This window comes from Stegostoma tigrinum, chromosome 7 (genome assembly GCF_030684315.1).
Source record: "Stegostoma tigrinum isolate sSteTig4 chromosome 7, sSteTig4.hap1, whole genome shotgun sequence".
Lineage (NCBI taxonomy): Eukaryota > Metazoa > Chordata > Chondrichthyes > Orectolobiformes > Stegostomatidae > Stegostoma > Stegostoma tigrinum.
Window position 1 is genome coordinate 67365736 of NC_081360.1, and position 25033 is coordinate 67390768.

Here is a 25033-nt window from a genome sequence, read left to right on the forward strand (position 1 = left end):
AACATGGTTTACTTTCTAGCTAGTAAATTTACAAACTGTTGTGAATTAATGATTTGTTGAATAGTCTGTTGTAAATTTTCCGGTTTCTAAGACAAAGATTGTTTTTCTTTCCCTGTCCTTGATAAAAGAAAGTGAATTCAGAAATGCAATTAAAATGTTAACCAAATGCCGTCAGACATGGAAGGCAATCAAAAGACTCATTGTTTCACATCTGAATTTCTGCCAGAACTAAAGTGTGACCAACAGGTGGTGACAGTTAAAGGAAAATTGAAGAACTTACCAGCATGTAATTCATAAATTGGCAAAGTATTTTACATCCTAAACAAGCAGTGATGGTATTGCAAGCATCTTGATGAACACAGATGCCCAACATGACATTGTGTAAATAGATCTACACAGTAATCACAATGTAGGACAAAGTATCCAAGAAGTAGTGTTGCACACTTGTGAAAAAGGAATGGAAAGAATAAGTGACTTTAAATATAAATTAGAATAGTCAGTTTGGCTGTTGTCCGGATGAAGGATTCATAGAATGCTTTTGAGTTTCTTCGAACAGCTTGTTTTGGACCCTATATAACAGCAACTAAGTTGGCATGAAAGGTGAACCAACTGAAGTAAACCATATTCTAGGCAATAGGCTGGTTCAATCAAACACAGTGACAGACATTTAAGGGGATATTTCAGAATACTCAATGAATGCCTATTATAAAGATTAGAATTTTAAAAAGGAATGACTGACCATTTGTAGCTAACAACAGTTCTTAAGGAAAGCATAACCTTGAGAAAGCATTTTATTGCACAAAGGTGAGTGGCAGGTCACATTATTGGCAGAAAATGACTAAGGTCAATCAGCCGGAAGAAATTAAAGTATAAAATGAAGTTAACTAAATGTAAAACATATAGGAGTTTTTAAACAGGAAAAAAGTTCTATATTTTTATGAGGAGAAAAGTACAGTGAATGTTAATCCTCAAGTGAAAATGGGGAGTTAATAGTTGATAGTAAGGAAATAGCAGAGGAAATTAAATGTGGTACTTTTGGTTTCACTATACAGGACATGAATGTATTTCAAAAATAACTAAATTTGGAGCTGGAAAGGAAAGCAGAACCTTGCAAGTTGCTGGAACAAAGGGGTGACAAGTCGCCACATCTAGATGGAGTTGATCCTTGGGTCTTAAAAGAGGCTGCGAAATAAACAAGTCGATACATTGGTGTTAGTTTTCCAAAATTACCCAGATTCAGAAAAGGTCACACTGGACTAGAAAGCAGCAAATATTCAAGACAGGAGAGAAGCAGGAAATGAGAAACTATTGTCTAGTTAACTTGACATTTATTGTGGGGAAAATGTTTGAATTGATTGTTAAAGAGATCATAACTGTAATCAGGAATAGTCAATATGGTTTTGTTAAAGGGAAATCATATTGAACCAATTCACTAGAGTTCTTTGAAGGAGTAACACATGCTGTGATTGGAAGAGAGTCTGGAGCTATTCTGTCCGTGGATTTCCAAGAGGCATTTGATAGTGTACTGCATCTAGATTATTGCAGAAAATAAATTTCATGGTATAAAGGGTCACATATTAGCATGGATAGAAGATTGGTTGGTTGGCACAAAAGATAATATCCATAAATAGGTCTTTGACTGATTGGCTACATGTCACACGTTCAGTTCCACAGCGATCTGTGCTAGGGGGTCAACTTTTTACATACTACATCAAATGATTTGGAATAGGGTAGCAAAGCTGGGGTAGCTAAATTTGCAGACAATGTTAAGATAGGTAGGAAAAAAGGTGAAAAAGTGTGAAGAAGTCGTAAGAAAGTTGCAGACAGATATTGCTAGGTTAAGCAAAAAAAAGAAGAACTGGCAGGTGTATTGATTGAGACAATATAAAGTTATTCATTTTGGCAAGACAAATGGAAAAAAAAAGTGAGCAGAGTATTGCACAAGTGGAGAATAACTGCAGAATTTCAAGGTAGAGGTATTTAGGTGTTATGGTGTAGTGTTAGGGTCAATAATGTCGTCTTCAAATTAGATCATTAAGGGTTAATTGGATATGACACTGAAAAACAAGTGGAAATTTACATGAAAAACTGTCCGAAAGCAAAAACAGCCTGTTTTGACTGGGCAGGGGGAGGAAAGCTGCCTGACCTTGGAAAGTCTACAGGAACTGTCTGCTTGTGCAATCTATATGGAACCACCTGGACTGGCTTTCCAGCTATTTTTGTTTTTGTTATTAAGAAATAGCGATTCAGTACATAACCTTAGATTCAGAATAGTGTTAATAGTGGAGATACTTCAGAGGATGTTTATTAGATTGATACCTGGAATGAGTGGGTTGTCTCCAGGAGAAGTTGGTCAGCTTGTGTTGGCTTCCACTGGAGTGTAGAACAATGTTCTGAGTAGTTTCACCAAAGCAAGTACAGAAAGGTTTTGTGGGTCAACCCAGAACTGTGTAACATCCAAACTTAGGGATCACCCTAAGAGGTGAACATTTTTTCCTCAGTGTGTTTCCTGACTTTGGAACTCTCTGCCTGTGGAGGTGGGGGATTCCCCTTAAATCAGGGATTGTTAGTTAGGGGAGTCAAGGGTTATTGGTGGATGGGAATGCAGAATTTGAAACAAAACAGATCAACCATGATCTTATTCAAATGGTGGAACAGGCTGAAGAGGCTGAGTAATCTACTTCCACTCCTGTTCATAATTAACTTCAACACTGATTAAAAATGGAGTTAGTGGAAACATAGACTCATTTAAATAAAAATTCTGTCTTACTTGAATGAAACTAAATTCCCTCCAATTCATAGAACCAGCCACTGATGGCAATGAGGTCACAGCAAGCAGTGAAAGCATGCCAATTGCCAGAATTCCAAAGAAAAGGTAAATTTCCATCCTCCATACTTCTTCCTCTACCCAAGTATTTTCTTTACCATTTTTGACCTGTAAAAAGAAAGTGTGTAAATATGGTATCATATGCAAAGAACTTCTAGAACAATCGATTTCCTATCAAGCAGTTTGCAGGTTGCTTAACACAACACTGTCATTGGTTTAACTCTTGATTATCCCCACCTTTCACCATTATTTTCAATCTTCATTCTTCTATTCTTCAGTTTTGGTGCAAGATCCACACCTGAAATGCCAACCTGTATTTTCTATCTACAAAGGCTGATAGACTGATCTGCTGCATGTTTACTGCATTTAGTTCATAGATTGCACATCCTTTATGTTTTAACAGTTATTTATTTCAAAACACTTCATTCTATATACTATGTTTTGAGATGCAAGAGACATGGAAAAGTGTTTTAACAAATAACATACCACAATGATAGCAATGTGTTGTTACAACAGTTAAATCAGCCATTACATTTTCTTAAAATTCTGAGATGTACTCACATTTACAAATTCTCCTGGCAAAAGTGTTTCCTGGACTGTACATTATGCATTTGAAGAAAAGGTTAAATATATTTGTTTCAAATTTTGACTCCATCAGCATAAACTCATGGATTTTTGTTTCAGAAATAGTTGAAATTTCATATTTAATACCAGTTTTCTGTTAAGTTACATATTGTTTGGGTGATTACAGTGCCAAACTTCAAGGGCCTAACTGAGAATTTTAAAAAGCTTTTCATTCACTGCATTCATTATAAGAATAAAATGCTGAATTATGGCTCTTCAATACACAGAAATCATCATTTCTCAGTAATGAAATTAGTCCCCAGAACACCATTCTCTAAGTCCTACACAACACAAAAACGCTCCTTTTTTTTGTTCCTTTTCTTCAGCCACTTGGTAAAAAGCAATACGTTGAAGGAGGGTCTCGGCCTGAAACGAGGGCTTTCCTGCTCCTGTGATGCTGCTTGGCCTGCTGTGTTCATTCAGCTCTACACCTTGTTATCTCTGAAAGTTTCAGTTTATATGGCATGAGTTAATGATTATTCAAGTTTCTAATAATTAAACTTTGAGAAGTGAATTGTTATTTTACTAGCAAAAATAAACTTTCAATTTATTTTTGATACCAGAGACATGTACAGCAAACTTTTTTTTAAAAAACTGGCTCCTTGTAAACTGGCATTCTTGATAAACCAGCAAAAATTATATACCTGAAATGCCAGTTTATTAGATTATTACAATGTTTGAGTAGTCAGTTGAGGGTGCGAGTGAGAAAACTCTCTGCCACGAAGTTTTAGTTAACACAAAGTTGCACTATTATTTAATCGATTTATGCTGTAAAAGGATAACAATGATGCATTAATGTTTCTATTACTCAGTGTGTTTTTACATTAATTATGCAAACCTCTTGATCAATTCAAATATTTGATCAACTGGTACATTCCCGGTTCCATAGATGCCAGTTAATGAAACAGTTTGCTGTACTAATTTTTTTTTAAACAAAGTATAACTGCAGTATTCACCTGACCACACTGCACCAAACTTTGAAACCATCAATAAACTATACCTAGTCTAAATTAAAATTAACACGTCACCAAAATGACTGGAACCAACTACTTAGATCTGTAACCCCTGTTTGATTTAGATCTCCCCGAATAAGTTTCAAATCTTGAAAATGAAAGTCACCCTCTTATCAAGCTAGAAAAAAAAGGCAATGAAGCCAGAGAAGGGAATATACAAAATGGTGTTTCTGGCAGCAGCATTTGGACAGAGCAGAGAGAAGAGAAAGGTCTGTAAGAGAAGACCTGGACACTTTGCAATCTTCTGGTTTCTCTTGGCCTCTCAAAACAGTGCCAAGGTGAAGTAAATTGGCGAAACATTAATTCACTGGGAATTCAAAAGGATATATCTACAAATTTTGGCACAGCTCATGTCATGCAACATAAGTTACTCTGAAAGACATTTAAGTACATACATGAATAGGAAAGGATATGGGCCAGCAGCAAGCACTGAGAATACACCTCCTCCCACCCACCTTCCTGCAAAAATGCCATCCCCTAATCCCAATTCCTTCACCTCCACGCATCTGCTCCCAGGATGAGGCTTTCCACTCCCATACATCTCAGATGTCCTCGCTTTTCAAGGACTGCAACCTCCACCCCCTTGGTGGTCAAGAACGCCCTCGACCTTTTCTCCCGCATTTCCTGCGACTCATCCCTCACACCCCCTCCCCACAATGACAACCAAAACAGAATCCCTCATGTACCACCCCACCAACCTCCAGATCCAATGCATCATCCTCCGACACTTCCGCCATCTACAATCCAACCCCACCAAAGACAGTTTTTCCTCCCAACCCTTACCTGCGTTCTGGAGAGACCACACTCTGACTCCCTCGTCCACTCCACACTCCCCTCCAGTCCCACCACACCCGGCAATTTTTCCCTGCAACTGCAGGAAGTGCTACACCTGCCCCTACACCTTCCCCCTCAACCCCATCCCAGGCCCCGAGAAGACTTTCCACATCAAGCAGAGGTTCACCTGCACATCTGCTAATTATGGTATACTGCATCCGCTATTCACGTTGCAGCCTCCTCTACATCGGGGAAGCCAAGTGGAGGCTTGGGGACCGCTTTGCAGAACACCTCCGCTCAGTTCGCACTAAACAACTGCACCTCCCAGTCGCGAACCATTTTAACTCCCCATCCCATTCTTTCGATGACATGTCCATCATGGGCCCCCTGCAGTGCCACAATGATGCCACCCGAAGGTTGCAGCAACAGCAACTCATATTTCGCTTGGGAACCCTGCAGCCCAATGGTATCAATGTGGACTTCACAAGCTTCAAAATCTCCCCTCCTTCTAACGCATCCCAAAACCCAGCCCAGCTCGTCCCCGCCTCCCTAACCTGTTCTTCCTCCCACCCATCCCCTGCTCCCACCACAAGCCCCACCCCCATCTCCTACCTACCAACCTGATCCCCCTCCCCCCTCACCTGTCCGTCCTCCCTGGGCTGACCTATCTCCTCCCTAACTCCCCATCTACTTTCACCTTCACTGGCTCTAACCCCACCTCTTTGACCTGTCTGTCTCCTCTCACCCTATATTGTCCTTTATCCATCTTCCCTATTTATTTCAGAATCCCCTTCCCCTCCCCTATTTCTGAAGAAGGGCCCCGATCCGAAACGTCAAGCTTTCCTGCTCCTCTGATGCTGCTTGGCCTGCTGTGTTCCTCCAGCCTCACAGTGTTATTTCAGATTCTCCAGCATCAGCAGTTCCATACTATCTCTCCCCTGCCTATTCAACATCTTCCTAAAGCTCAAACCCACCAATCTTGGCAACATTCTTGTCAATCTTTTCTGAGTCCTTTCAAGTTTAACTACATATTTCCTCTTCAAACTGCCTATTCTTGATATTCATTTTGTACAAGGCGTTCACCCCTTTTTAAACTTTATGCCAGTGATTATATATCTAATATGTTGTATTTTGTTATTCTTCTCAGAGATAGTAAGTAATGAAATTCTTCTGTCTCTTGCATAAGAAAAACCTTGCACTTTGCGCTAAAAGGAATTTAAAATTTTTGACACAACCAAATGAGATGCTAAAGGAGGAGTGAATCAATTCCTCTAAATTTTCAAAACAGAAGAAAAATCTGCAAAGGTTAGAAAGGCCATCAAGATCTACAGGTTTTGTTAATTTCCTTAAATAACAGATTTCTATTAATGCCACACACAACACTTAACCGTATTTGAATTTTTACTCAATGCGCTTTTAAACAACTTGTAAACAGTAGTGATGTACTCAAACGAATTACGATCCCAAGTACGACTGGCAGGTAGCTCAGTCAAGAACAGATGTGTGCACAGTAAATGCACTGGTCTATGCTGGTCAATTATTAAAGTTTAATAAGATTTGTAGCCTGAGTTGCGGACGAGGTTGTAGACATGCTCACCGAGCTGGTGGGTTTGGTTGCAAACATTTTGTCACCCTGCTAGGTTACATTGTCAGTGTCTCCAGCGAAGCTTCACCAGAGGTGCACTGATGATGTTACCTAGCAATGATAAAACATTTGCAACCAAACTCACTGGCTCAGTGAGCAGGCCTACAACCTAATGGTTAATTATTATTTGTGATAGTCATTTCACAGGATAACAGCAGCTGTTATCTGTCTGTTGATTGCTAATTTACTTTTAGAATGCAAAGTACTCACACACCACTGCTAACAGCAAACTCTTTAATGTGTTATGTAACTTAGCACAATTAAATGGCACATCAAATTACTGAATTAAAGCTCTTAACCTAAATATTCTTTAAATGCGCAGTTGTAAGCAGTACTTTGAATGGAATTTCTTAATTAACATTTCAGGAGAATTCCAGAACTTCATCTCTACCCTGCACACCCTACACTCCAATCCTCAAACCAGCAATAAACTGTTTTAAAGTTTCTTTGAACAAAATGCCAATGTTATTTAAAAGTTGTGGGAAGAGGAAAAAACCTAGTTTGGCACTTGTGTAAAATGGTCATAATTATATTTTTAATGAAACCTGCCACTTGGTGGCGTGCTTGTTGCACCACCTTTAAAATTTTCCAACAGTACATCAGGTTCACATACTATGTTCAAAATTATAATTCTCTTACCTGGTTAAACGCCTCATCCAATAGCTTGTAACGTGCAGATCGGCGCATTGGGAGGCAGAGGCTATAGGTTGCATGCAAAATAGCACAGAAAAAGCTCAACAGGCCAAGCTGTTTCCTTTGCTGAAGCCACTGATCTAACCAACATGGAAAACGTTTGTATTTGGTGCCATTATGCAACTGAAAGATGGCTGCTAGGACTCCTGGTAGGTAGACAAGGGACAGCATCACAAATGCAACACATGGCAAAGTGGCATTAACAAGCTCAACTGGGATTTTATAAAATTTGTTCTGTCCTTTCACTACATAGGGGTGAATAACACTTGTAATGAAGTTATAGATATAGAAAAATATAAATAAGCCTAGTGCAATAAGGACAGGTATTTTCCAGGAAGGAAAAAGGCGAAGTGGAAGGTTTTCAATTTCTTTTGCAGCTGATAACGAGCCCATGTCCACAGGAATGAATCCCATATTTCGTGCCATTTCAGTCACTAGATATTTAGCTTCATGGCTGTCACTGCAGATCAGCACCTGTAGGAGAATGAGGCATGTCATTTTTCCAACTTAGTAATTCAGATCAGGAAAAGCTGCTTCCATGTAAAGTTGGAGAAATTTGGAACTGTGGGGCACAGTTTAAATTAAAAAAAAAGTTCCCCTATTTACCATGAGGGCAAGAACAAATCTTTTTTCACCAAGGTTGTTAATATTTAGAATTCTCTTCTGCAGAGATCAATGGAGGCTGGATCATGAGCGTGTCCAAAGTGGAATTAAACAGATTTTGGATTGACAAAGGAATTACAGTTATTGAGAATGGGCAATTAAGATGGAGTTAGAACCAGTCAGTACATCTGTAATTTTAATAGCAAAATGCGCTTCAGGGCTGCAAACCTATTCCCACATCTATTTATGACCTCATGCTTCTCATGGTAAGATTGAGATGCAGTATCACTTCATGAAATCAACATTAGCATCTCTACAGCGTGGAAACAGGCCCTTCGGCCCAACAAGTACACACCGACCCGTGGAGCATCCCACCCAGACCCACCCCCTATAACCGACCTAATCTACACATCCCTGAATACTACGGGAAATTTGGCATGGCCGATCCACCTAGCCTGAACATCTTTGGACTGTGGGAGGAAACCAGAGTGTCCGGTGGAAACTCACGCAGACACGGGGAGTGTGCAAACTCCACGCAGACATGACAGAATTAATTATCTCAGTTAAGACATCTCTTGATAGCAATGACCATAATGTGATTGAATATTATACCCAGTTTGAAAAGACAGAAGATTAGATCTAAGACTAATATTTTAAATCTAAATAAGGGCAACGTTGGGAAGGAAGTTGAGCTAGCAAAGTGAGCTGGCACACCAAAGTGGGAGGTAATAAACAGAGACAAAATGGCAGATATTTAGAGAGACACTTCAGGGTACTCAATGATATTCCCACTATAAACAGCATTCTAAATGGAGCTCCCCTGTCTGCGATTAACTAAAGTTAAGGAAAATATCAGAAAAGCTGAAGAAAAGCGTATACCCACACAAAGGTGAGTGGCAGATTAAATGATTGGTCAGAATATTAAGAATGACAGAGAATGACCTAGAAGGTTGAACAGGAGAAACAGAGTATCAGAGGAAGCCAGCTAGAAACTGAAGCACCTCTTGGCCAATTTTAGATTATTTGAAAAGAAAAGGGAAAATGAGTGCTGGTCCTTTACAGAGTAAAATGGGTGAAATGAACAAATATTTTGCTTTTGATTTCACTACAGAGTATACAAAAGCATTCCACATATAGCTGTATTTCAGGACGTGGAAGGGAGAAAGGAACTTAGAAAAATCACAACCACAAGAAAAGTGGGACTCAAAAAACTGGATGGAGCTGCTGATTGACAAGTGTCCGGGTGCAGGCAGATTTCAGTCTAGGGTTCAATTCCAGCCTCGGGCGACTGTCTGTGTGGAGTTTGCACGTTCTCCCTGTGTCTGCGTGGGTTTCCTCCGGGTGCTCCGGTTTCCTCCCACAGTCTAAAGATGTGTAGGCTAGGTAGATCGGCCATGCTAAAATGCCCGTGGTCTTTACGGGTTATAGGGGAAATGGGTCTGGGTGGGATGCTTCAAGGGGCGGTGGGGACTTGTTGGGCTGCAGGGCCTGTTTCCACACTGTAAGGGATCTAATCTAATCTAATCTAAAACAGGTGACTGATGAGGTGTTAGGTATTTTTGTGTTAATTTTGCAAAATGTCCTAGATTCAGAAAAGTTTCGATCAGACTGGAAAGCAGTAAAACATACCCGCTCTATCCAAGGGAGGGAAGCAAAAAAAAAAGCAAAATATAGCCAAGATAACAAAATGAGAGGCTGGATGAACGCAGCAGGCCAAGCAGCATCTCAGGAGCACAAAAGCTGACGTTTCAGGCCTAGACCCTTCATCAGAGAGCCAGTTGGCTTGACTTCTGTTGTGGGCAAAATGTTAGAATTGATCATTGAAGAGATTGTAGCACTTTGAAAAATTCTAGGTAATTGGGAAGAGTCAAAAGGAAAATCATGTTTTACCATTTTATTGGAATCATTCGAAGGGCTAAGATGTGCATAGATAGACAAGACCCTGTAAACACACTAGGATTTCCAAAAGGTATTCAAGAAGGTGCTACATTAAAGATTATTGGAAGATAAAAGCTCAGGGAGTGAGGATAACACATTAACATGCATAGAGATTGGGTGAACAGCACAAACAGAGATAATACATACATGGGTCTGAGTGGCAGGATGTTTAACAAATGAAGTCTGAAGTCTGACAGGATTCTGTATCGGGATTTCAACATTTTACAATGTATTGATATGTGATTTCGATGAGGGGACAAAAAGCATGGTGGCTAAGTTCACAGACAACACCAATGTAGGTGGAAAAGGTGCCTTCCTGGTGCCAGGATCCAGGACGTCACTGATAGAGTGCAGAGAATCCTCAAGGGTGAAGGTGAAGAGCCAGAGGTGGTGGTGCATGTCGGCACTAATGACGTCGGGAAGAAAAGGAGGGGCATTCTACAGCGGGACTTCAGAGAACTCAGAAGGCGGCTGAAAAGCAGGACTTCCAGGGTGGTTATCTCCGGTTTGCTTCCAGTTCCTCGGGCTGGAGAAGGCAGGAACAGAGAGATAATGGACTTGGAACGTGTGGCTGAGGGACTGGTGCCGGAAGCAAGCAAATTCTTGGATCACTGGGGTGTGTTTTGGGGTAAGAATAAATTGTACAAGAGGGACGGTTTGCATCTTGATAGGTGGGGGACCAGCATTCTGGCAGGCAGGTTTGCCACTGCAACACAGGTGTGTTTAAACTAAGTTGTGGGGGGGAGGGGCCAAACTGGAAATTTAAGAATCAAGTTAAAGGGAAAGTGAGAAGAAGAGAAGTTAAGAAGGACAACAGAATCAACAGAGCAGAAAACTCAAGAAGGGATCGTACAGTATGGCCAAGTGAAATAGGGATTGATAGGAAGGGTGAGGGGAGAAACAAATTAAAAATATTATATATGAATGCATGAACCATAAGAAATAAGGTGGTTGAGCTTGAGGCTCAGTTGGAAGTTGGCAAGTATGATGTTGTGGGGATAACTGAGACGTGGCTTCAAGGACAGGGCTTGGGAAATGAATATTCAAGGCTACATGTGCTATCGAAAGGACAGGCTGATGGGCAGAGGGGGTGGGGTGGCCCTGCTGGTGAGGAATGATATTCAGTCCCTTGCAAGGTTGGGGGGGGGGGGGGGGGGGGACATAGAATCAGGAGATGTAGAGTCAGTATAGATAGAGCTGAGAAATTCTAAGGGTAGAAAGACCCTAATGGGAGTTATCTACAGGCCCCTAAACAGTAGTCAGGTGGTAGGGTGCAGGTTGAATCAAGAGTTGAAATTGGCCTGTCACAAAGGTATCACTACAGTTGTTATGGGAGATTTCAACATGCGGGTAGACTGGGAGAATCAGGATGGTACTGGATGCCAAGAAAGGGAGTTTGTAGAGTGCCTCCGACATGGATTCTTAGAACAGCTTGTACTGGAGCCTACCAGGGAGGAGGGAATTCTGGATCTGGTGTTGTGCAATGAACCGGATTTGATCAGGGACCTCAAAGTAAAGGAGCCATTAGGAGGTAGTGACCATAATATGATAAGTTTTAATCTGCAGTTTGAGAGGGAGAAGGGAGAATCGGAAGTGTCAGTATTGCAGCTGAACAAAGGGAACTATGGAACTATGAGGGAGGAGCTGGCCAAAGTTCAGTGGTACAATTCCCTAACAGGGATGGCAGTGGAACAACAATGGCAGGTATTTCTGGATATAATGCAGAAGGTGCAGGATCAGTTCATTCCGAAGAGGAAGAAAGATCCCAAGGGGAGACAGGGGTGGCCGTGGTTGACGAGGGAAGTTGAGGACTGTATAAAGATAAAAGAGAAGAAGTATAACATGGCAAAGATGAGTGAAGCTGGAGGACTGGGAAGCTTTTAAAGAGCAACAGCGGATAACTAAAAAGGCAATACACAGAGAAAAAAAATGAGCTATGAAGGAAAACTGGCCAAAAATATAAAGGAGGATAGTAAAAGCTTTTTTAGGTATGTGAAAAGAAAAAAATGGTTAAGACTAAAATTGGGCCCTTGAAGTCAGAAACAGGTGAATTTATTATGGGGAACAAGGAAATGGCAGAAGAGTTGAATAGGTACTTTGGATCGGTCTTCACTAGGGAAGACAGAAGCAATCTCCCAGATGCAATAGTGACTGAAGGACTGAGGGTAATGGACGAACTGAAGGGTATTTATGTGAGGCAGGAAATGGTGTTGGAGAAACTGTTAGGTCTGAAGGTTGATAAGTCTCAGGGACCTGATGGTCTGCATCCCAGGGTACTTAAGGAGGTGGATCGAGAAATTATGGATGCATTGGTAATTATTTTCCAAGGTTCTATAGATTCAGGATCAGTTCCTGTGGATTGGAGGGTGGCAAATGTTGTCCCACTTTTCAAGAAAGGAGGGAGAGAGAAAACAGGAAATTATAAACCGGTTAGCCTGACGTCAGTGGAGGAAAAGATGCTGAAGTCAATTATAAAAGATGAAATTATGACTCATTTGGATAGCAGTAACAGAACAGGTCAGAGTCAGCATGGATTTACGAAGGGAAAATCATGCTTGACTAATCTTCTGGAATTTTTTGAGGATGTATCTATGAAGATGGATAAGGGAGAACCAGTGGATGTAGTGTACCTGGACTTTCAGAAAGCCTTTGATAAAGTCCCACATAGGAAATTGGTGAACAAAATTAGGGCACATGGTATTGGGGGCAAAATACTGACTTGGATTGAAAATTGGCTGGCTGACAGGAAGCAACGAGTAGTGATAAACAGGTCCCTTTCAGAATGGCAGGCAGTGACCAGTGGGGTACCACAATGTTTGGTGCTGGGACTGCAGCTGTTTACGATATACATTAATGATATAGACGAAGGCATTAAAAGTAATATTAGCAAATTTGCTGATGACACAAAGTTGAGTGGCAGTGTGAAATGTGAGGAGGATGTTATGAGAATACAGGGTGACTTGGACAGGCTAGGTGAGTGGATGGATGCATGGCAGATGCAGTTTAATGTGGATAAATGCGTGGTTATACACTTTGGTGGCAAGAACAGGAAGGCAGATTACTATCTAAATGGAGTCAAGTTAGGTAAAGGGAAAAGCACAACGAGATCTGGGTGTTCTTGTACATCAGTCAATGAAAGCACGCATGCAGGTACAGCAGGCCGTGAAGAAAGCTAATAGCATGCTGGCCTTCATAACAAGAGGAATTGAGTATAGGGGCAAAGAGGTCCTTCTGCAGCTGTACAGGATCCTCGTGAGACTGCACCTGGAGTATTGTGCGCAGTTTTGGTCTCCAAATTTGAGGAAGGATGTTCTTGCTATTGAGGGAGTGCAGCGTAGGTTCACGAGGTCAATTCCCGGAGTGGCGGGATTATCATATGTTGAAAGATTGGAGCGACTGGGCTTGTATACACTTGAGTTTAGAAGGATACGAGGGGATCTGATTGAGGCATAAGATTATTAAGGGATTGGACACTCTGGAGGCATGAAGCATATTTCTGCTGATGGGTGAGTCCAGAACCAGAGGACACAGTTTAAAAATAAGGGGTAGGCCTTTTAGAACAGAGTTGAGGAAAAACTTCTTCACCCAGAGAGTGGTGGATATATGGAATGCTCTGCCCCAGAAGGCAGTGGAGGCCAACTGTCTGGATACTTTCAAGAAAGAGATAGGGCTCTTAAAGATAGTGGAATCATGGGTTATGGGGATAAGGCAGGAACAGGATACTGATTGTGGATGATCAGCCATGATCATAATGAATGATGGTGCTGGCTCGAAGGGCTGAATGGCCTAATCCAGCACTATTGTCTATTGACTTAGTGTAAACAACAAAGAGAAACTGCAGACAGATAGACAGTTTGATTGGGTGGGCAAAATAAACGGGCATTTGAGTATAATGTGGGAAAATGTGAAGCTCTTCACTTTGGTAGGAAGAATTAAAAAAGCAGGGTGTTACTTAAAAGGACAACAAATGCAGAATTCCAAGGTGCAGAGGATTTTAGATATTCTAGCACAGCACATAATCAATGTAGCTAATGGGATGTTCTAATTTATTTGACAGGAACTTAGCAAAGACGCAATGCTTCACTTAAGCACACCAGAGAGAAAACATTTTGAAAACTATGTGCAGTTAATTTTGTTCCTTATTTAATGAAGGAAATTTATTAAATACATTGAGGTGTTTCAGAGGAGGTTTACCGGATTTATAAGTGAAATCAGCAGGCTCTTTTACGAGGAAAGATTGGACAGATGTTGTTTTCACTGGAGTTCAGAAAAGTGAGGGGGTGACTTGGTGAAGTGCGTAAGATCCAGAATGGTCTCTACAAGGCAAATGTGGAAAGGATGTTTCCTCTTGTCGGCGAGTCCAGAACCCAGGGATATTATTTCAAAGTCACGGGTCGCGCTTTCAGGATAGGGATGAGATGAGAATTTAGCACGTCCCAACCCTTCAGAGGTATGCGACCTTAGAAGTATCTGCCTCAGAAGACGGTGGAAGCAGGGTCACTGAATATTTTTGGCCAAGGTAGATGGGTTCTTGTTAGGCCAGGAAACTAACGGTAATTAGGGTAGATGAGATTTAAAATACAAACAGATGAGTCATGATCTTTGAGTTCTGAAGCAGGCTAGAAAGGGATAAATGTTGTGCTCCTATTTTGCACATTTGTAAATTATTTATTTATAAGTTATACTAAGATATTTCCTCTGCAGAAATCATACCATATTAACAAAGCTAAAAATTACTTTGCACCATTTACTTCTCTGATACCTACCCGTTTATTCCCATCTCTTGCTCCAAACTGTAAAGCCCAGGCTGAGATGACATTAAATGCTTTCACAACGGTGCATTCTGGGAACACAGTGGCAAGGCGTTCAGCATTTGATTCCTCATACACATTTATTTTCATATTGTTGCTGACATCCACCAAAATCTTCCCAGCCAGAACATCTCTTAGTTCACTCAATGCACTGTAGTGTTCATGGTTCACTGCCACAAAGATAACGTTGACCTTGCCTATGGCTTCCCGTTGACTGGTAACTTCAACCATAGTTGGAAACAAAGCTGCAGTGCGTTTAGGATGTCGGCTTCCTATGATGACACCATAACCAGAACATGCCAGACGTGCAGCCAAAGAGCGTGCAAAATCTCCAGTTCCCAGAATGCCAACATCGATTTTCTGGAGGTCACAATGATGAATTTCACTCTCTTTTCCCAGAAGTGGTTTAACCATTTCCTTTTTAGCCATTTTTTGTAGCTGAAAGAGAGCGAGAATTATTATTTTCTGTTGGACAATCCACCATGGCAGTAAAGCAACGCTAACTCCCATTACTTTTTACTGGGTACATCCGTAAAACACACTGTTGGTTACAAAGTTCAGTCAGCTTAACTCAGACTAACAAATTAGCAAGGACCAATAAGGCCAGAGACCAAATAGGGGATTTACAGATGGAGGCGGGGGCATGGCTGAGGTATTAAATGAATACCTTGCATGTGTGTTTACAAGAGAAGGATGCTGCCCAAGCCATGGTTACAGAGGAAGAACTGTCAATAGAAGGGTCAAAAACAAAATAAGGAAGTAGTCTTGGATCGATTATTGCCATTTAAATTTAACAAGACACCAAGATTGGGTAAGATGGATCCAAGGATTTTGAAGGAAGCGAGGAAACAATGGCTATAATGTTTCAGTCTTTCGTGGAAATCAGGGAAGTTCCAGAAGATTGGAAACTTGCAAACTTCACAGTCTTGTTCAAACAAAAAAGTTTAAGGCTAATCCCAGCAATTTTAGACCACTTTGTTTAAATTCCATAGCGGGGTAACTTTTGGAAACAATTATTCATGATAGTCACATGGAAAAAGGTGGGAGCAGTCAGCATGGCTATCAATGCTTAATTAACTTGGAGTTCTTTTCCGAAGAGATAAAGAAAGGGATGATGAAGGTGACACTTCTAACATGGTATACATGGGTTTCCAGAAAGTATTTGACAGATTGCTTCACAGCAGGCCTGGAAGGCAAGTTGTAGATAATGGTATCAAAGGGACACTGGCAATGTATAGACAAAATTGGCAGAGTGATGGAAAACAGAGCAATGGTCAATGGACAGTTTTCAGGCTGGAGAAAGGTTTGTAATAGAGTTCCCCAGGGGTTGGAACACTTGCTTTTCCTGATGTATATTACTGATCTAGGTCATGGTGTGCAGATGGCACAAAACTTGAAAAAACTAATTGAGAGGAGGATGGTGTGAAACTCCAAAAGACCATTGATAAGTTGTTTGAGTGGCTGGATGGCGAGGTTCGGTGCAAAGAGAGAGTGATCCAATTTTATATTGCTTTCAAAGTGTGAGTACAATTCTAAAGTGGATGTGAGAGGGACCTGAGTCTATGTGTACACAGAGGTCATGACAGGAATAGAGAGCAATTAATAAAACAGTGTTCTCGGCTTTATTTATAGGGGTATAGAGTACAAGAGTAGTGTTTGAAAGTGAAAAGCATGATTCAGCTAGAGTTTTAGATTTAGCTAAGGCTGACTTTAATGAGATGAGACAGAGATTGTTCACAGTAAACTAAGAAAATCTGCTCATGGGTTCAGCAACCGAAGAACAGTGGAGGATATTTAAAGAAACATTTAACACAATACGAAATCAATTCATACCCGAGAAGGAAAAGCTCCACATTGCTGACATTAAGAACAGCCAAGGACAATTAAAAGATAAGAGACAACATAAAACTAAAAGGAAGAGCTTACAAAAATGTGAAGAACAGCACAGATCCAGCTGACTGGGAAAAATACAAGACCAGCAGAGGGCCACAAAGCAAATTATAAAAGAGTTACGAAGGGGATTGTAAAAGGAAACTTGCCAGGCATATCAAAAAAAAATCAATAAGAAGAAATTTCATGGTTACATGGCAAGTTGGTGAAGGTAATCGGGGACTGTGACCACAAGTCGGTCAAATTTCATAAAGGTATGGAAAAGGACAGAGATAAATCAATAATAAAAAGTTTTTAATGTTGGAAGGGGGTTTGGAGACTAATTTTACAGAAATGAGAATTGATTTGTCGGAGGACAGGACTGCTAAACGATGTATCCGTGGTAAAGCTGTGAGAGGCACCAAAAGATTAGATCCTTATGACCCAAAACAGACATCCAAAAATAAGAATGGTACTGCCAAATCTAGACCTCCATGTCTGTCTAGAAAAATACAGGGGAAGATTAAACAGAAAAAGTAACCTTATGATAGTCACAAAAAAAAACTCAACACTGCAGATTGCCTACAGGAGTATAGAATGTACAGGAATCTGGTTTAAAAAAAAATGCAAACCAAAGACAGGACATGAAAAAATATTAGCAAGATAAAGAAAAACCCAACAATGTTTTACCGGTAATTAAAGAGCAAAATGATGGTTCAGGAAAATGTGGAACCTATCAGAGATGAAGAAGGGAAATATTGTGAAGATGTAGAAGATAGGAGAAGAACTGATGAAGGGACTAGGCCCGAAACATCAGCTTTCTGCTTGGCCTGCTGTGTTCATCCAGCTCTATACTTCGTTATCTCAGTTTCTCCAGCATCATTATCTCAGAAGTTATATAATTTTTTTTATCTCTGTGCTCAGCAAGGTTGACGTGGATAGAGTAATCTAAGGAGGGAGAGTGTGAAATATCAGCTAAAATAATAATAAAAGGAGAGCAAGAATTAGTGAAATTGGAGTCCTCGAAAGTTGATAAATTGCCAGGGCTGGATGGAAGTTCCCTCAGATGTTGGAGGTGGTCATGGAGAAAATAGCAGATGCTCTAATGATTATTTTCCAATCTTCATTAGACACAAATTAGGCATCAGGAGACTAGAGGAATGCAAATATATTTCCATTGGTTAAAAAGGGTACAAAGGAAAAGCCAAACAATAATAGGGCAGTTGGTCTTACTTCAGTGGTGGGCAAATTGCTAGAATCAATAGAGGGATTGGATAAACTATCACTTAGAAAGGAAGGGGCAAATCCATGGAGGGATATGAAAATAAGGATAAGTGTTTTCAGGTTGAAGCATTGATGGACTGAGAGACAATACAGTCACTAAAAACATGTGAGGAGTGAATAAGAGTTGGGGCATGTTAGGGTAATTACAGTAAAGTTTTCATTCCACTCTAGGGAGGATGGAAGATGAAATAGCAGCCAGGAGAAAGTGTTGTAATAGTCTAATCTGGAGTTGTGTGTATGGATTAGACTTCAGCAGCAAAGGAATTCAGTTAGAGTTGGATTTGGGTGAAAGTACAGAAGTGGAAGTAGATGAACTTTGTGATCTGTAAAGTTGGGGTTGGAAGCTTATCTCAGGTTCAATTATGGTGCCAAAACAAGTGGTCTGGCTTTGCTTCAGGGTGGTTGCCACGACAGAAATTGTCTAGGTTGCTGGGGAACAGAGTTTTTGGCAGGGGACCAAAGGTCAGAACTACTGTCTTCCCAAAATTGAGTTGGAGGAAATGTCCATTCATTGAGCATTGGATAGCAGAAAGTCTGATAATATGGAGGCAGTACAGGGGTTGAGGGAAGTGATGGTGAGGGTAGAGCTGGGTATTACCAGCATATATGAGGAACATGATGTCACAGAAGCATTCATTGTTCTGAAGCTTTCCAAAACCTAATGGGTAAATAAGGTTTGCATTTTAATTCAGCAACATCCATCTTTCAAAACCAATAAGCTGTGGTATATGCAGCAGACTGCTTTATTGCAACCATATTACAGGTGTCAATTTCTCTCCTGCAGACAACATTGCCCAATTCACTCAGCATTTCCAAAAATGCTTCCCATCCAAGCAGTTAAATATGTTGCATAACATTAATTTCTAAATGCACTCTCACCTCCTTATTCTCACCCTATTCACTGTATTTCTCTAATTATTTAAGACCTCACTCATCACGTCTTCTAAAGTATTCTCCTGAGTAGACTCCTGTCTATGTCTTATATTAACCTTTGCACAGAGACTGTTCACCCTTCCTGAATTCAATCTCTACCTGAAAATCAACTTCCCCAAACTCAAATCACAAATGACTGTCTGCCTCATCATCACATTACTTTTTAGATCCCCATTCATAGAACATTACAGCACAGTACAGGCCCTTCGGCCCTCGATGTTGTGCCAACCTGTCATACCGATCTCAAGCCCATCTAACCTACACTATTCCATGTACGTCCATATGCTTATCACAATGACAACTTAAATGTACCTAAAGTTGGCTAATCTACTACCGTTGCAGGCAAAGCGTTCCATTCCCTTACTACTCTGAGTAAAGAAACTATCTCTGACATCTGTCCTATATCTTTCACCCCTCAATTTAAAGCTATGCCCCCTCGTGCTCGCCATCACCATCCTAGGAAAAAGGGTCTCTCTATCCACCCTCAATTAAGTCACCTCTCAACCTTCTTCTCCTCTCTAATGAAAACAGACTCAAGTCCCTCAGCCTTTCCTTTTAAGACCTTCCCTCCATACCAGGCAACATCCTAGTAAATCTCCTCTGCACCCTTTCCAAAGCTTCCACATCCTTCTTATAATGCGGTGACCAGAACTATACACAATACTCCAAGTGTGGCCGCACCAGAGTTTTGTACAGCTTCACCATAACTTCTTGGTTCTGGAACTCGATCCCTCTATTAATAAAAGCTAAAACACTGTATGCCTTCTTAACAGCCCTGTCAACCTGGGTGGCAACTTTCAAGGATCTGTGTACATGGACACAGAGATCTCTCTGCTCATCTACACTACTAAGAATCTTACCATTAGCCCTGTACTTTGCCTTCTGGTGACTCCTCCCAAAGTGCATCACCTCACACTTGTCTGCATTAAACTCCATCTGCCACCTCTCAGCCCAGCTCTGCAGCTTCTCTATGTCTCTCTGCAACCTACAGCATCCTTCGTCACTATCCACAACTCCACCGACCTTAGTGTCGTCTGCAAATTTACTAATCCATCCTTGTCCGCCCTCATCCAGGTCATTTATAAAAAGTGACAACAGCGGTGGACCCAACACCGACCCTTGCGGTATACCAGTAGTAACTGGTCTCCAGGATGAACACTTCCCATCAACTACCATCCTCTGTCTTCTTTCAGCAAGCCAGTTTCTGATCCAAATTGCTATATCTCGAACAATTCCATTCCTCTGCATTTTGTACAATAGCCTATTGTGGGGAACCTTATCGAACGCCTTGCTGAAATCCATAAAAACCACATCAACCGGTTTACTCTCATCTACCTGTTTGGTCACCTTCTCAAAGAACTCAATAAGTTTTGTGAGGCGCGACCTTCCCTTCACAAAACCGTGCTGACTATCCCTAATCAATTTATTCTTTTCTAGATGATTATAAATCTTATCCCTTAGAACCTTTTCCAACACTTTACCAACAACTGAGGTAAGGCTCACGGGTCTATAATTACCAGGGTTGTCTCTACTCCCCTTCTTGAACAGGGGAACCACATTTGCTATCCTCAAATCAGTCACAATGCTCCAAGCATTTCCACCTTACTTCTCATGCTTGTTCCTAAATAGCCTTTCAAAGTATCTAATTTCCAGAAAAATTTCCACCTTACTTCTCATGCTTGTTCCTAAATAGCCTTTCAAAGTATCTAATTTCCAGAAAAAGTTGCCTTCCTTCAACATTTTCACACAAGCCTTTCAAGTATACTGCACCCCCATTATGGCACCCAATCTGCAGCTAAATAGCATCTGGTCACAAGCTTGAAGATATCCAGACAGAGAACTGTGGATGCTGGATATCAGAAATAAAACGGAACCAGAAACTGCTGGAAAAAAACTCAGTTGGCAGGATCTGTGGTGACAAATCAGAGTCAACATTTCAGGTTCAGTGACCCTTCAGCACTGATGGCAGCTAGGAAAAGGTTGATATTTATACAAAATATGGGTGAGTGGGTGGTATAAGTGAATATAGAGCCCAAGAGAGAAAAACAGTTGGACTGACAATGGAATGGTTAAAGATCAGTCTGGGGGTACGAATAGCTGCTAGTTGGACAATCAGAATCTGCGAGTGGGTTCAGCAAGGTAGAATTAATTCAGTTGGCTATCACAAAACCTTCAAGGTGTGCCACCTATTCCTCATGAAAAGAAGAGATCACATTTTTAAATCTGGAATGGACATCATACTTCCACAATGTTAATAACCCTCCCTTTTATTTCCATTCTCCAGAAGTAATTGCAACTAACAAGGTAGGATTAGTGACCAAGATTTTTCTTCTGTTCAAAATAACAGGAACATCAAAAAGGTTTCATATTGAAATGTCCCTATCTTTACCACATAGTTCACCATCTGTTTTCTGGTCTCTTCCTACTCTCACTCCCCAAATTCCCAGATACGTTAATTGATTTTCATTGCCAGCAATTTCCATGCTCAACTGAAAAAAAAAAGCTATGCCCGGAGGCAGAGCGCATGACCGAGGTACTAAATGAGTACTTTAGCATATTTTTAAACAAAGACAGATGCAAAGTTACAAAGAAGGTGATTGGGATATGGGATGGGTTAAAGATTGATAAAGGAGATACTAGAAATGCTAGCTCGACTTCAAGTTGATAAGTTTAAAATACAGGCCAGTCAGTTAAATCTTGATGGTGGAAAGCTTTCAAAAAAAATAATATTCCAAAATAAAGTAGCAGTCACTTGAATAGGGGTTGGTTAACTAATGAGAACCATTGTGGGTTTGTTGAATGCAAACCATGTCTTCAAAAACCTGGTGCAACATACAGGCGTGATATGATTAATGCTGATGTTGTGGTGAAGATATTTTGTAGATAAATCTATTTAGACATATTATTAAAAATGAATAAAGGCAAAATATTGAGAGTGCTGGAAATCTGAAACATACACACAAAACTGGAGAAACCCAACAGGTCAGGCAACATCTTTGGAGAAAGAAACGGTAGGAATCTTCTGGACTTGAAACATTCATTCAATCTGTCTGTCTGTACACAGATGCTACCAGACCTGCTGAGTTTCTCCAGCAGTCTCAATGTTATTACACACCTCTGGTGCAGATGAGAGTTGAAGCTCAGAAGTAGAGCTATGATCTGTGCTGTAACACTTTTGATAAAATATGTTAATTGGCTTGTCAGCAAAGTGCAAGTCAATGGACAAAATGCATGTGCAATTTTACATTTTCTGCTTATGCTGCTGACCATTCTTTGCAACTTAAAATCTGGAAGCACAGCTCAAGTTTTGATCAGACCATTAGCTTTTTGTAAAAGAACAAAATGAATTAGGAGATCGAGACTCTGAATCCAACCTGAAGAAAGATAGCACTTTTGATTTTTAATGACAAAGCAGATAAAGATTTTTCTTTAAATTAAAACTATAACTGCTGGATATAGGTGTCAAACATGTTTAAAGTAAAATACACCTTGCTTCAATTAAATTGTATATGATGATGTCTGCACCCGCCTAATTTTGGTCTCACGCACTCCCTATTTAATATTTCACTTTTGAGTGGCTGCGTTGGAAGTTGACTTGGTGCAAAGCTTGGTAATTCCCTCTGTAACTTCTCCAAAATCTCCATCCCTCTTTCTTCCTTCAAGATGTTTCCTAAGACTTACCTTTTGGTGAAAAGCTTAGTCCATCTGTCCTTGTGTCCTTGTGTTGTTCAGTGTCCCAAAATTCATAAAGTTCCCGCAAACACCTAGAGTTGTTTTATTATATTGAAACAATTAATTGTAGCATATTCTAAATTGGCTCTATATGCAAGTTTTTGCACTGGATAAATGCCATGAAAGGATTAAGTGATTTAAGATGATAGCTGCACTGAACTTGACATGTCAATGCATTTTGTTTAGAGCTCTTCCGATGAAATCCTAGTAATTTCATCTAGGTTCTATATTAAAATTTTCTCTTTCAAATTCTGATAACCATGATGAAAACATATGGAAATAGAGTAAATGTTGCATTAATAAGTGACAAGAATAACACTGATCAGCTTCCAAAAAAGCTGCATTATCTCACTCCTGCCTCAGTAAATTTGAGCAATTTCATATCACCAAACCTTCTAAAGTAAAAGTCAAATGTTGACACAGTAATGTGGTGCTAAAAGCAAACAAAAAAAAAGCAGCTTAGAAAGTTTCTATATAGGCAGGTATTTTTAGTCAGCCTTCAGACATGTTGTGACACATCTGGAGCAGATGAACTCAGATCCAAACCCAGCCCTTCTGGCTCACAGGTAAGGTTCAAATGTGTTTGCATCTTATGTTTCACACTGTACAACACTGGAGATGGACATTATCTTTAAATCAGGACTTTAGGGGGCTAATTAATAATGTTACCACCAAAGAAATATCCTGCGTAACGTAGACTACACTTACCTTTGTTCAATCATGAAGAGTCACCAAACTTGAAACATTAATTCTGTTTTCTCCCCACAGATGCTTTCAGACATGCTGAGTTTCTTTCGCAATTTTGTTTTTGTTTCAAATCTCCAGCACCCAATTCTTTGTATTATTTCATTGTTCTATAATTTCTCCCAGGGCCAGAATCAAAAAGCCATTAGGTGGTTGCTTTCCTGGCCTTGAAGATTTTGAATAGCATTGTGCTTCTGAAATTTTTTGACAAATGCAGATGGAATATTAAAACTCAGCATTTAGTTTTCCAGCTAGGAAAGGGTGGAAATTTAGGTTTAGTTCCTAACAGCATGTGCAAACTGTATGCTAAAAGGAGTTTGGCAAGTTTATAATCATACAAGAGTGGACACAAAGTAATTTTAAGTTGAATTTGCGCAAACTACCTTGATTGAAAACCATATTTTAATTTTTCTAAAACATGATTTACAAACAATTCAAATTATATTCAAAATTAAACTTCTCAAAATTCCAAAATTGACAAGGAAAATATACATCAGCACTTTCACAGAAGTTTACTTGAGCACATTTAAAGGAAGTACGGCAAAGTTGTAAATAAGAATAAAGTGCTACCTTTACCTACAGCTATTTCATTGCAAAACATTCCAGATGAGGTGAACAAAATAGCAGGAAGAGGAGGTTATTCAAAAACGTTGAACATCAGACTCCCATTGCAAACAAAATTTTACTTTGTAATCATTTGCTTTTACAAAGTAAATGCTCAGAACCCTCAACCAAGGACACTCAGTTAAAAACATTCAACAAGTGAGAGAGATAATCTAGATCAATCGTAGCTGACCTCCAATTGATCTGCTGTTTCGAACATTCAACCGTAAGCTTCTAATCTGCAGAGATGAGTTTTTGTGTGTCTTGGGGAAAAGCAAAATAAAAAAAACAAAATTGTTTTGAGAACATGCAACAGCAGCAAGGTTATAGTTGTCGAACATCTCATTTGTCCTGAGGCAGTGATGAGCTTTTTGGTGAATAAGTGTAGTTCTAGTGTTAATGGTATTAACTAGGAAACCCTGGATGGTGACCCAGTAATACTCTAGGAATGATAAAAAATACATCCAAGTCTGAGTGATGCATGTATTGGAGGGGAATATGGAATTGATATTTTCATAAAACACTGTTACTTTTCTCTTTAATGGTAGCAAATTCACAGGGGAGGGCAATATTCTCAAACTATAAGTTGCTAAATTGCTGCAGGACCAAGTGGCCTACTCTTGCTCTTAATTTCTAAGTTCATATGCTGTGGACAGTTAATACTGCTGTGAATGCAGGTGGTACATGGAGTTCTCCTGAAACCAGTCTTTGATGGTGTCAAACTTGAGTCCTTTCAGAGGTTTTGTTGCAGTTATTCCAATCTAGAGGAGTGCAAGTTAGAGTGAGTGTGTGTGAAAGAGAGTGAGACTGAGAGTGAATGTTTGCAATGAGTGTGTGGGACTGAGGGAGTAAGTTTGAGGAAGGGTCACTGGACCCAAAATGTTAACCGAGTTCCCTCCAAAGATGCTGCCAGACCTGCTGAGCTCTTCCAGCAATTTCT

General features: G+C 40.2%; 1 protein-coding gene across 4 annotated transcripts in view; it reads right to left on the reverse strand.

Annotated features, from left to right (window-relative positions):
- steap3 (STEAP family member 3, metalloreductase) overlaps positions 1 to 25033 on the reverse strand; it is a 38882-nt gene that overhangs the window by 3874 nt on the left and 9975 nt on the right. For 2 of the 4 annotated variants that reach the window (XM_048534426.1, XM_048534429.2), the window contains exons 2-4: positions 14884 to 15366; positions 7523 to 8050; positions 2771 to 2935 (exon numbers count right to left, since the gene is read on the reverse strand). In XM_048534426.1, the coding sequence (XP_048390383.1) occupies positions 2771 to 2935; positions 7523 to 8050; positions 14884 to 15357 (1167 nt within the window). In that variant the 5' untranslated portion in view covers positions 15358 to 15366. Of the gene's footprint in view, positions 1 to 2770; positions 2936 to 7522; positions 8051 to 14883; positions 15367 to 22695; positions 22779 to 23454; positions 23685 to 25033 lie in introns of all 4 variants that reach the window. The other 2 variants (XM_048534427.1, XM_048534425.2) reach the window with 2 other exon arrangements.